Source organism: Kogia breviceps, chromosome 2, assembly GCF_026419965.1.
Source record: "Kogia breviceps isolate mKogBre1 chromosome 2, mKogBre1 haplotype 1, whole genome shotgun sequence".
Taxonomy (NCBI): domain Eukaryota; kingdom Metazoa; phylum Chordata; class Mammalia; order Artiodactyla; family Physeteridae; genus Kogia; species Kogia breviceps.
The window spans coordinates 146,547,593-146,561,488 of record NC_081311.1 but is presented as its reverse complement, the minus strand read 5'-3'; the positions used below and the strand labels follow the sequence as shown (position 1 = coordinate 146,561,488).

Below are 13,896 nucleotides of genomic sequence, written 5' to 3'. Positions count from 1 at the left end.
ATCTGTTATTCTTTCAAAACTAAGACTGTAGTTTGCCTGTTACAGGCAAAAGCTTTGTATTTTATTATACATGTCTTCTAGCATATGATGACTTACCTCCCTGATGTGAAGTTAAGTGTTTTAAAAAATACAAGCATGCTTTAGAATTACAGTCATTTTTGTTTATACTAAATAGGGATACAAGGGAATGGTTTTCAAGATTGTTGAATTTTTCCAGTTAGACACGTATGCTTCGATAGTCGTGCCCCAACATCTGGTATAATGCTGGAAATGAACTTTGGAAAGAAGACACACACAAGTTAAATTTGTTAAAACTAGTTTAACCCCACTGGGAGCAGGCAACAAAACTAACCTTGCTTTGAAAGTTAACTGTATCATAATTCCTAACATTTCTTGAATGTTCTCTCCATGTGGAGCAATATACTTTCCAAACATTAATCAAATGTTATCTCATTTAATCTTCATAACCCACTGAGATAGTTAACATTTTAATCCTCATTTTACTGATGAGGAAATTCAGTGTTAAAAAAGTTAGGTAACATGCTCACGGTAACACCACTAATGGTGGAGTTGAAAATTCAAACCAAGACTGTCTAACTCCAGAGTCTATCTTCTTAATCACTATGCCATGCTGCCTCAACTCAAGTGCTGTGCTTCAGAGAATTGAAAAAAAATTTAGTTATATATATTTTTAAAATAGTATATTTATATAATTATGTACATTATATTTTTATATTTTTTTAATTTATATATAATTAAAAATTTTTATATACTACATGTATATATGTGTTTATATATACATACAGTTATAGATATTCAAGTATGTATATGTATATGTGTATAAGTATGTAATTGTGTATATATATGTATGCCAGATACATCAATTATTGTGCACAGTCATCTTGAAAACCATTTTTAGGGAATCTGATTGATGCCTGGTAGAACTCCAGGCTTCCCTGAGACCTGGTCTGGATATCACAGCTGGAAAATAGGCTGCATCCCTGTACACCTCAGATCTGCTCTCACGGAGGCAGCAGGTGTGAGAGTAACCAGGGATTAAGCTGAGTGTGTGCACTTAAAGGAGCATACAGTCATCTTACTGTATTGTAGGAACATGGTGTCCAGCGCCGAAAATGACCACATATCCCAACCTTTTCTCACAGGAGTGGCTCAAGTGTTAAATAGACTTGATGGGAAACCTTTCGATGATGCAGATCAACGACTTTTTGAGGTAAGAAAATAAATTTGTGAACCAGGGGTTACAGCTGAGTCACCAGTAGTCTCCTGGTTACAGCTTGCCCCCATTAGGAAGGATAAATAATTATTACTTGACATTTATTAATCATTATACTTTGACAGTGTGATGAAATTTAAAGGAAGATTTAAAGAATATACCAATGTTTAGGAAAGATTTGATTCTCTTTTTTCATGAATTAGATGTTTTTACCCTAATTGATTGTCTTGTACAGAATTGAATTGCCTCCCTCTTCTCTCCAAAGTGTTAATTGTCTTATCTTTGTCTTGTTTGTGTGTGTTCAGTCATGAGACCTCTAGCCAGCTCTGCCAGGCGTACTGCCATCACCTTTCTTATGTTTCCAAGCTTCCGTTTACTCCAGTCTGCGCTCTAGCTAGAGAGGTTAGCCTTGAACAGGCTTCCTAGTAGACTTCGTACCAGTAGCCAACATGAAAACCCCATGATTCTTTACTAATTGGTTCTAAATCTGAATCCTCTGTCCCGTTAACATTTACCTCATTTACACTCACTTGGTTTCCTTACCAAAATATTTTATAGCCTAGCTACTGAAAGAGGTGGTTATTGGTTAAATGGGATGAAATTACTAAAATCAGTTCACAACCTAAATAAAGGATGCATTTAAACGGACTGTACGTTTTTAAATGTATTTAAATTCATTTCTTCACAATGACATTAAATTAATAATTTTTCTTATGTGCGATGTGAGCGATAAAGTTGTTACATGACAATAGTAATTAAGAATTTTAATGTACATATTTCCCCAAGGCCTACCTCTGTATACAATAAAATTATATTTTAAGGCACATTCCTGATGACTGCAGGCTTTTATATTAGATTATGCCAATGAGTTATTGTAATTTTTAGTTAGTGAGCTTTCTCTTTCCTAGGCTTTTGTCATCTTTTGTGGCCTTGGCATCAACAATACAATTATGTATGATCAAGTGAAGAAGTCGTGGGCCAAGCAATCTGTGGCTCTTGATGTAAGTACAATATTCATGTCAGAATTTATGCTAAAATGCCCTGATTTTATGAGGGGAAAAAGGTCCTTGTTATGGGGCTTAATTTCTCAATTTTTAATTATCTATTCATTGGGTCTTAATCATTTGAGAGTTATAGGTTTGAGTTTGATCAAAGCTAGAAACCCTCTCTAGAAAAATATACATACACACATAGTTTTACATATAATTTCAGGGAGTTCACAGATTCCTTGAAGCCCAGCCATGTATGGTGTACAGTTAAATACAAATTTTAAATATTAGCATTATTAAAAGAGATGATCCAAAATTAATTTGTCAGGATGTAAAATGTATTATGAATGTATTTTGAATATGTATAGATATTCTGGAAATTCACAACTTTTATTACCATAAGAAAAAACCTCTCTATGAAGATATGTGACTCAAATGGGGGAAACTGATCCTGTCATTATGCACCCCTCCATGTGCTAATGTAGTCAAAGTCTCCTCACCCATGAATTGTTCATTTGGGTTCATAGTGTACACCTCCTTGTTTGTATAACTCAGATACCTTCTGTCCTTAGACACAAAAATTATTACTGACACTCCCAAATTTCCAGCCCAACTGTGAGCCTTGTGAAAATCTCACTTTTCAGAAGCTGACGTATTTGTGTGGACTTGTATGTTCTGTGTGCTTTATTTGTGCCAGTGTCAAAAGTAGCATTCCCAGTCAGAATTCTGGTGTTGCCATCTTTGTTTTGTCCCTCCCACCTCCACACAACCCCTACCCCACCAGATACCAAACTCTCAACTCTAATAATCAGGTGGTATCCACCTCAGTCCCTAGCCCAGGAATCCATATGCAAGAATATCTGGAAGGATTTCTTTTTTTGGCCACACCGCACGGCTTGTGGGATTCTAGTTCCCCAACCAGGGATCAGCCAAGGATCAAACCCAGGCCCTTGGAAGTGAAATCTCAGAGTCCTAAACACTGGACCACCAGGGAATTTCCTCTGGAAGGATTTCTTATCTCAGAACTTTATGTAGACAAAAAACGATGTGTTGAGAGATACTAAACTCAAACTCTGGAATGAGATCTACCTATACTATAGTATACAATAACTTCTGAATAGATCTGTACTTTAGAATTATGTATTTATAAATATTGTACATGAATACGAATATTGTTAAGTTCTTTTGTTCCTAAATATATAAAATTAATACTCTGAGGCTCTTAGAGAACAGAGATGCTCTTAAAGCTGAATAACGGAACAAAGAAAGGAAATTACTATCATTTTTAATAACTTTACTTTTATGATCCTGATTTCCATTTTGCATTAGCAGCAGGAACTTCATGAGAAGTGTACTAATGTGTGCTTACATTTTCTGACAGTAAGGATCCTAGGATAAAAGGGGTAAAACTTTACCTGTAAGTCTAGAACACAGAGAAAACAAAGCAGGAATGTAGATGTCGAATATTACCTCTTCATTTTGAACATCAAGAATTGTCCTTTGGGGAGTCTTTCATAGATACTGCAAATGAAGCCTTACCTAACACTGATGAGAAATTTTCCAGGAAATATAAGTCAGGGTATTAAGGGACACATTATACACCTTTATGATCAAAAGAGGGAAGGAATGAAGGTCAAACAGAGGGTGTGGAAAGGGCATATGCAATCAGGAGCCAAGCCCCATTTATTCTACCTCCCAAAAGCCTCTCCCATCCCTTTCCTCCTTTCCCATTGCCACAGCAACCATCCTACTCAAGGGCTTCATTACCTCTTGACTGAGCAATTGTAATAGCCTTCTATTTGTTCTTCCTAAACCACATTTTAGATTGCATCATTCACCCACTCACAGACCTTAAATTACTCCCCCATTACCTATCAAAGTACAAACTTCTGGCCTTTGAGACCCTTGGAAATCTCATACCAAACTATCTTCCTGCCCCCGGCTCTCATTTCTCTTTTCAGAGTATTCTATGCAAATTACAAACTCAACTACTTCATAGTCTACAAATCAGCTCACCTGCTTCTCTGCCCTCTGATCTTCACCCTAACATCCTCTTCACTTTAGTTATTCTGTTCCAATTATGCCATCTCCTCTCAAAATTGTCCCATGATTCAAAGCTTAATTTAAATGTAATCTTCTCTCTATAAAGCTTCTAATCTCATGGTTATTTGTTCCTCTCTTTGCCCTATATTATAGTTAATGGTGAGTCTGTATGTTTTCCTCCACTAGAACATATGTCCATCAAAGCATATGATCATGTCTTAGCTATCTTTTATTCCTTTTGGTGTTTTATATATAATGGTATTCAATCAAAGTGTATTGAATGAATGAATGCATGCAGCCACAAATAATTATTTTAGTCTGCCACATCAACATTGCAGAAGGGGAAAGCTAGGGCTGTGATGGAGGAACTGGCAGTCATTTTAGTGACAGTCTTGCTGACCACATAGCAGCACCTCTGTATTCCCTTCCCCCTTTATAAGCCATGAGTAGAAAATGGTTATTTACTTATTTGGGTGTGGGACCTCTTCCCAGATACTGTGCTCCCTGGGGTATTTCCTTAGATGATGGTTAAGAGATCAGTCTGGCTTCCTGAAGGAGGGAAAGAAGGAGAGAAGTGAAAGAGATGATTCTCCGTGAGCAATCCCCTAAGCTCCAAGGAGAGATTTCTCTCTAACTGGGTGATTAAAGAAGTTAGACTTCTAGGATGCCAGCAGAATGCCATTTGATTCTTTGTCACCCCTCTTCCTTTAAACCTACTCTGTTGAATCAATCTTCCCCACTCTTGAGTGAAGTCTGGTAGATTCCACAGCTCTTCTGACATACTCAGGTGTTAAATAGTCTCTGAGCTTTTCCCCTTGCCCAGGATTTAGAAGCCTATGGTCAGGAGAGGGTCATAGTGGGCTCTGTGACTCTTCCTCACTTCACCTCCTCCCCTAAGACAGGTGCAGGGAGGTTGGATGAGAGGGCAAAGCCTTACGTGACTGATGCTGTCCTAAATTGGTTTCGGGGTCCTCTATCTCAGACATCAGCATTCTCTTTTTATCATGAGTTGCTTTTATAAATTCTTAGAGGGGCTTCCCTGGTGGTGCAGTGGTTGAGAATCCGCCTGCCGAGGCAGGGGACACGGGTTCGTGCCCCGGTCTGGGAGGATCCCACATGCCACGGAGCGGCTGGGCCCGTGAGCCATGGCCACTGAGCCTGCGCGTCCGGAGCCTGTGCTCCGCAACGGGAGAGGCCACAGCAGTGAGAGGCCCGCGTACCGCAAAAAAAAATAAAATAAAAAAATAAAATAAAATAAAATAAATTCTTAGAGGACTCTCGGGGCTAGCAATCTCCTGATAGCAATCCCTGATGTGGGTTTGCCTCTCCTGACTGACAGGTTATAATCCCCTCTCAGCCCCTGGCTTCCAGGGGCACATCCAGACCCTTCCTCTGTGGGGATCATCTCACTCTTCCAGGAAATTCTCTTGGTCAGGGCCTGTTTTTGTTTCTTTTTTCCTCAGTACGGAGCTCTCATGAACTGTTATCCTTTTTACACAGTGCAGAGTTGGGAAACCAGCACCTTAACTTGGAGGCAAGGGCATCTTCTTTCAAAGTCCTACATAGAAGGCCTAGATGGCCTTAGCACTCCCTTTAGGATGTGGTACCTGTTGGTCTCAACTATAAACTCAGACAGTCTCATTTAAACATCCTATTTTGTCTATCAAAATGATTTTTTCCAGACCAAGTTACTGTCAGACCATTATCCAATGATTGTCTAAATGATAAGTGTCAGGCCTGGGAAGACCCATGTTTATTTGTAGGTACAATGGATCTAGGTTCTCAATTACAAAGCCAAATGTAACACATCAGCAGAAATGGAATTGTTCCCACTTGTAAATTCTTCTTTACTGACAATATGTTGGATTATGTGAATACTTCTTTTGGAGAAAAGAAAAAAAGGAAACACAAATTAATTACTCTCTTGAAATGATTCTGTAGTAATTAGTTCCCCATTGTAGCCACTACTACATCATAAGTTACTTAAAAAAAGAAAGAAAGAAAGAAAAAAAAAAAGCTCTGGAAGCTGTTCTCTGTGAAAATTCCAGGCTCTTATTGAGCTGGTTTATAAATGTATGATCAAATTGTGGCTTTTAAAAAGGCACTAAGAAAATAATCATGCCAAATTTCTTGAACTTCTTTGAATAGCCAGTAAAGACCAACTAAACAGATAGTGTGAGCTTCAACTTTTCACTTGCTGCTTTCTGTTGCCCAAAGAAAAGTCTCACAGCTGACATGCTGATTGGGCTTTTGGGGTATTCTAGCATAGCGCACACATTAGAATCAACAGGGTGCTTTTAAAAAATATTGATGCCTGCACCCTTTTCTAAACTGATTGAATCAAAATCTCTGGCAATAGAGACTGAGCATATGTATTTACAAAAAGTTCTCCATGTGATTCTGATGCACAGTGCAAGGTGAGAACCATTGGCACAGAGTGATCTATTTGTGGGTTAATTTCTCCAAGTCTTTCTTTCACAAAAAGCAACCACAGTATTGGATATCAGTACTTCCTTTATAAATATTTGTTGAATTAGGTTGAAGACAGTAGATGAAATGAGGTTAGGCTAAAGGGTGCTATCTCCTCCTTGCTTTAAATACCTGTTTACTCTTTGACTTCTTCTAATGGCTTCCATTCTCACCTTTCCTTTGAGGAGTCATCTGGAATGTTATCAGTGAACACCTATGCCCAGTCCCCATTCTCAGTTCTTAACTTCTCTTATCTATTCATGCTGTTGACTATTTTCTCCGATCACAGAAAAGGAAATAACCAATCCACCATGGTCATTAACCTGTAAATGACTGGTTTATTTCATGGCCATAAGAGAGACGAGGATCCAGAGCAAAAATAGATGAACCTTAAAAACAAGGAACAGGGCAGCAATTTTAGTATTACAAGACTCATCATGTAATTTACTAGAATTTTATAGCTATCTATAATATATTCCATTTTCTTTAGTAAAAGGAGAAACAGTTTCTATTCCAGTGCCTAGAATAGTTCTCGACACATAGTAGGTACTCAACAAATATTTGCTTAGTTATATTATTTTTTAATTTATTTGTTTATTTATGAATAAATGAACCTAACTTCATACCTAACTTGATACCTAATGGTATCTGAAGCGTTTTGTGACTTGCTTCTTGTAAGCGTCTGTTTTTGCAAATTTAGGACATAGTCTTGAAATATCTATGAAAACTCTGATTTCCAGTTTATAATTTTGTAAATGAATTCCACAAATTCTGCAAAGCTGGCTCTGTGGGACATTCCTTGAGCTAGCAATGAGGAAATATATATGTTTTTTTTTTTGGCCATGTGGCATGCGGGATCTTAGTTGCCCGACCAGGGATCGAACACTCACCCCTTGCATTGGGAGCGCAGAATCTTAATCACTGGACTGCCAGGGAAGTCCCAGTAGATATATTTTTGTTTCTTTTGTCTCAATAATATCTGCTGTAGATAATTAGGGTCACAAAGTATTTTTTAAAATATTTTTGTTTGGAGGCAGATCAGTCATAACTCTAGATTTTCCTGCTTTCCATGTTTTCTACTACATCCTCCCTTGGCTTCTATGACCCTATACCTAGGTGGTTCTTCTCTGGTCTTTCATTCTTAAATCTCCTCTCTTCAGCCCTCTACTGAATATTTTTCAAGGTTGAATCATCTGACCCATTTGCTCCTATTTTCTCTCTATACACGCTTTCCCTGAGCAATTTCAGCTACTCATTTGGCTTTAACTGAGATGACTTCCAATATGTATTCCTAGTTCACTCTTTCTCTTTGAAGCTTCAGACTTTGATTTCCAACTAACTCTTAGTTCTTTTATGTACGTCCAAAAGTTCAGACTTAACGTATGTAACAATTACAATCCCCATTTAAAAATATGTATATATGTTATTAACAGAATATTGGTGTGATGTTTTCATTCACAGTGGTTTATCATTAACTTCTCTTCTCCCTGGCTTTCCACATCCAGCCATTTGCCAGGTTCAGTCAATCTGATTCCTGCAGTATCTCCTTTTTCACTGCCATCTCTGTAGTTCAGGTCTTTATTTCCTCTTTCCTGTATTAATGCTGCTTATTCAAGCTGATAATCCTGGCTCTAGTTTCTTCTTTCCCCACCCATAGTACTCACAATGTACGGATTTGTTTTCCTAAAGTATAATATTGGCCGTATCTCTTCTGTGCTCTAAAAAAAATCAGGGCCTTCCCATTGCCTACAAATTAGAGCCTTCAAGATTCTCCACTATTGACATCAATATTCTTTTTACCTTAGTTTTCACTGCCTCCATCTAGGAAAAAAAAATCTCTATTATTATGTGCTTCTCAAAAATATTCAGAGATTCCCACTCTGGGTCTTTTCTCCATTTGCTTGAAAAAGCTTTTAACAAACCTCAAATTTCACCTCTTCCTTTAATGTTTCCTGATATGCCCCCAACAGATGTGATTGTTCCTTTCCTTTAATCTCTTTACAAAAGGGCTATTGTCATATAAAATCTCTGTTGTGTTGGTTGATCTTAAGATAGAAATATTTTACAAATATTTTACACAAGTAAAAACATAGTGCTTACCATTTTAGTATTTGGTAATGAGGATAAAGATTAATCAAATTGTTTCCTTATGATTCTTTTATACTAAGTATGACACATACATGATATAATTTTTTTTCTTATTTTTTAAGTGTTTTTAAGTTTAAACAATCTATTATGGTTATAGAAGATGTAAAATCAGAAATCAAAATCAGTGGTAACCTACTGCTTAGAGCTTACCACCTTATCATTTGGGTTGACAATTTTTTGTTTCTTTTTTTTCTTTCAGCCTTTTTAAAATGTCACTGTCTTCTGGATTCCACTGTTACTAATGAAAAATCTGCCATTATTCTTGTAAATGTAATGTGTCTTTATTTCTCACTGCTTTTAACATTTTCTTTTTAATCTTTGTTTTACAGTCATTTGACTATGATGTGTCTAGGTGTGTTTTTCTTTGTATTTCTTTTTCTTGGGTTTCACTGAGTTTCTTGGATCCGAGCGTTGATAGCTTTCATTAATTTTGGAAAATATTTGGCTAATATCTCTTCAAATATTTATTTTTCTTTATTCTCTTTCTTTCTGGGCCCACTTACATGTATGTTGAATCATGTGATAGTGGCCCCCAAATCTCTGACACTTGTAATTTTTTCATTCTTTTTTCCTTTATGCTTCAGTTTGGGGGTTTTCTACTGAACTTTCTTAGAGTTTGCTGATTCTTTCTTTTTTCTAGTCTTCTATAAAGTCCATGCATTTCTGATATTTTATTGTACTCTGTTGTATTAATATTGTATGTTTCAGTTCTAGACATTTTGACTTAGTTCTTTTATAAGCTTTGGTTTCTCTGCTGAAATGTCCCAACTGTTATTATGTCTAACTTTTCCTCTAAATTTTTAACCTACAATTCTTCACAAGTTATTTTATATTGCTCATCTTTATTTCTAACATCGGGGCATCCATGACTCTGCCTCTATTGAGTATTTCTTTTCTCAGTGAAGGATCACATTTTTCCGTTTCTTTGCCTGTCTTCATAAATATTTATTGCATGTGAAACATCTTGTATAGAAAAACAAGAGTAGATAAAGGTTTTAGTGGGTACCGTTTGAGCTAAATAATATTTTTTGTTGTGTTCTGTTTTTCCAGATAGGATATGTGATTTTTTTTTTATGGCAGACTGCTAGCATGAGGGGTTGATCATTCAAATTCAACCATCTTTGGTGCTTAGCTGAAAATGGGCAAAGCTTTTGTTAGTTTCCCTTTATTTCTGGTCTCAGAAGAGATTATGGAGGTCTCCTTTTGCCCTTCAACCCAACCCCAAATACTCAGGCTCTGTTGGGCGACTGGCCACACTCAGGATTTGAGTTGAAGGTGTTTGAGTTGCAGCTTAAGTTCATTTCAGTTCACTTCTGGATTCAACTCCATCGGGGCCTAAAACCTAACTAATGTATACAAATATAAGATTTCGACTTTCCAGCTCTGCACGCACCACCACTTTCATGGGAAACTTCCCATGGAGGAGTAATTTCAAGCTGAGAAATTTACTTTTGCATGTCTGGCTCTTCCAGATACCTATATGCTGTGCCAGCCCACCCTGTTATTAAAAAATTGGCTCATTTTCCTCCTTTCAGCAGTCACTCGACTGATGATGGGCTCATCGTCCTACCGTAAGCAACTGGTCCCAGGTATGAAAGCAACCCCTGCTTTCCGTTCATCTATAAAGGCCGTCTCTTGACTGGAATGTAGTTCATTTGGGTTTCTCTCTGTCCACCACTCACTCTTTGACAGCTTTAAAATGACAGCTTTATTTTCTCTTTTTTCTTATTGTTATGAAAGGGGTAGCAATCTTTTAAGATCTTCTTTATGCTATCAGAAAGTAGAAACCTCTGGCCAATTCTTTTTACTTTCCACTGCTGATATGGATCTATTAGATATTAACTTTTCTTTGTAATGTCATATTTTGTCAGGAAGGGAGTTGAATATTTTTATAGTCTGTCATCAGTGTTCTCTTTGAATTGCTAATATTTCTTGCTTTATATATTTTTGATTCCATATTTTTTTGTAAAAACAAATTTACAACTGAGAATTGTTTCTTTTACAGATTTAAAATTACTCTTGTTTTATTTGATTGCTTTTTACTTTGAAATCTACTTAGTTTGAACTTAATGTTGTCATCTGTACTTTTTTTTTTTTTTTTTTTTAATTTTTATTTATTTATTTATTTTTGGCTGTGTTGGGTCTTCGTTTCTGTGCGAGGGCTTTCTCTAGTTGCAGCAAGCGGGGGGCTATTCTTCATCGCGGTGCGCGGGCCTCTCACTGTCGCGGCCTCTCCCGTTGAGGAGCACAGGCTCCAGACGCGCAGGCTCAGTAGTGGTGGCTCACGGGCCCAGTTGCTCCGCGGCATGTGGGATCTTCCCAGACCAGGGCTCGAACCCGTGTCCCCTGCGTTGGCAGGCAGATTCTCAACCACTGTGCCACCTGGGAAGCCCCTTTTTTTTATTTATTGTATTTTAAGAATATGTCTATTCAATGAGTATTTCTTATGTTCTAAGCACTGTGCTGGGCACTGGAGATAAAGCAGTGAGCAAAACAGAGCTGGTGCCTTTCCTTACAGAGCTTAGAATGTGAAGTAAACAAACAAACAAAAAAAGTCACACAAATCAGAATTTAATCAGTTATGATAAATTCTGTGCAGAAAAAATACAGGATGTCATAAGAGCATCTAGCAGGGGATGTAAACTGGGGTTTTAGGTAAGTCTTTTCTAAAGGATATATGTTTAAACTGATAATTCCTTATTCTTTTATTTTTATTACTTCTGGTTAATTTTGTTTTAGGCATATTTCCTGTAAACTGCATACATCTGAATTTAATTTTTTAATCCAATCTGAGAATCGTTTTTTTTTAAATAAGGTGTTTGGTTTTAAGTATATTATCTTATTCTTTTTCTGAATTCTACTATATGTATTATATTTTGCTTGATTTGTTTTACTTCAGTGAAGTGAAAGTTATTTATCATGCTCCTTTTACAAAAGCATTCTTTAATCAGTATATCTCTAATTAATAAAGACAAAATTGAAACTGTATCTTTTAACTCCCCACTATGTAAGAAGATGAATTGAGTATGTGCTTACCTCAGTTTGCTTGTTTTTGTTCATGTATTAAAGGGTTTTAATTACATTATAAGTAATAAATTGTTACATTTACAAAATGCAGTTACTTTTCCAAGCAGCACTACTTATATTTTTCCATATTAATATAACTGTATTTCTAATACTTATTTGGACATAGATTCTGTTTGGTAATCTAATCTTGCCTACCAAATCACCCCAAAACTTACTAGCTTAAAATGACAATTTGGGTGCTTCCCTGGTGGCGCACTGGTTGAGAGTCTGCCTGCCGATGCAGGGGACACAGCTTTGTGCTCCCGGCCGGGAAGATCCCAAATGCCGCGGAGTGGCTGGGCCCATGAGCCATGGCCGCTGAGCCTGCGCATCTGGAGCCTGTGCTCCGCAACGGGAGAGGCCACAACCGGGAGAGGCCAGCGTACCGCAAAAAAAAAAAAAAAAGGAAAAAAAGACAATTATAAAAAAAAGACAATATATTTCAATTGGAAATATATCTTAATATATCATCACCCCAAAAAGTTCCCCCATGCCTCTTCCCAGAGACACCTACCACCAACCCCAGAGACAGCTACTGTTCTAATTTTTCCACCAGGAATTAGTTTTACCTGTTTAGAATTTCATATAAATTAAACTATACAATGTATACTCTTTTGTGTAAGGCTTCTTTCAACCAGCATAATGCATTTGAGATTCATTCATGTTGGGTATATAAGTTTTTCCTTTTAATTGATGAGTAGTATTCCATTGTGGGATTATACCACAGGATTATCCATTCTCCTATTGATCAATATACTGGTGTTTCCAGTTTGGGGCTTTATGAATTACTGCTATGAACATTTTTGTATAAGTATTTTTGTGAACATATACTTTTACTTCTCTTGAGCTAATACATAGTATTAGAATTACTGGTCAAAAGGTCAGTGTATATTTAGCTTTACAAGAAATTATAAGATTTTTTTTCCTGTGTGATTGTACCATTGTAGTTTCCTACGAAGTAACTATTACAGTTTTAGTTGCTTCACAATGTCACAAAAGTTTGGTGCCATAATTGTTTTTAATTTTAGCCTTTCTGGTAAGTCTATAATGGCATATTATTGTGGTTTTAGTTTTCATTTCACTGATGACTAATAAAGTTATATACTTTTTCATGTACTTATTTACCATTTGTATATCTTCTCTTGTGAACTGTCCAAATTTTTTGCCACTTTTAATTGGACTGCTTGTCTTTTTATTTTTAGGTGGTAGGAGTTCTTTATATATTCTGGATACCAGTGTTTGGTCAGATATATGTATTGTGAATATTTTCTCCAAATCTGCACCTTGCCTATTCATTTTCTGAAAGGTGTCTTTTGCTGAGCAGATATCTTTAGTTTTGATGAAGTCTAATATATCATTTAAAAATTTCTTTTAAGGTTATTACTTTCTGTGATCTGAGAATCTTTGCCTGCCCTCAAATCAAGAATATATTCTTTGATGTTTTCCTCTAAAAGCTTTATGGTTTTAGCTTTTACATTTAGATATATGATTTATCTCAATAATTTTTGTATACAGTAGCAGTTGAGGTTCATTTTAAAAACTCTGTACCATTTATTGAAAAGTTCTTCTTCCTCCCCTGAATCACTTTGGCACCTTTGTTGAAAAACAAATGACTATAAGTGTCAGTTCACTTCTAGCCCATCCTTTCTTTTCCATTGATTTGTTGATCCTGAGCTCTTACACTTCAAAAAAATCTTTATTAACTCCAATGTGGGTTTAAATTCTGCTGTCATAATTTGGGTTCCCTTGAAATTTTTCCATTTGTTAAACCCATCTCCATTTGCACGTTGTTGCCTGTGTATTCAATCACTGAATAAATATTTGTTGAGCTTCTACTTTGTGGTAGATGCTGTTCTAGGTACTGACAATTCAGTAGTAAACAAATAATATTCATATTCTTATTGACCTTCTACTCAAGTGTGAAAAGACGGGCAGTAGATAAGTAAA

General features: G+C 36.5%; 1 protein-coding gene across 1 annotated transcript in view; it reads left to right on the top strand.

Annotated features, from left to right (window-relative positions):
• The window catches only part of PDE11A (phosphodiesterase 11A), a 429,207-nt gene that overhangs the window by 242,050 nt on the left and 173,261 nt on the right, over positions 1-13,896 (top strand). Inside the window, exons 8-9 of the mRNA XM_059052757.2 lie at positions 1,164-1,231; positions 2,143-2,235. Coding sequence (XP_058908740.1) covers positions 1,164-1,231; positions 2,143-2,235 — 161 coding nt within the window. The remainder of the gene's footprint in view (positions 1-1,163; positions 1,232-2,142; positions 2,236-13,896) is intronic.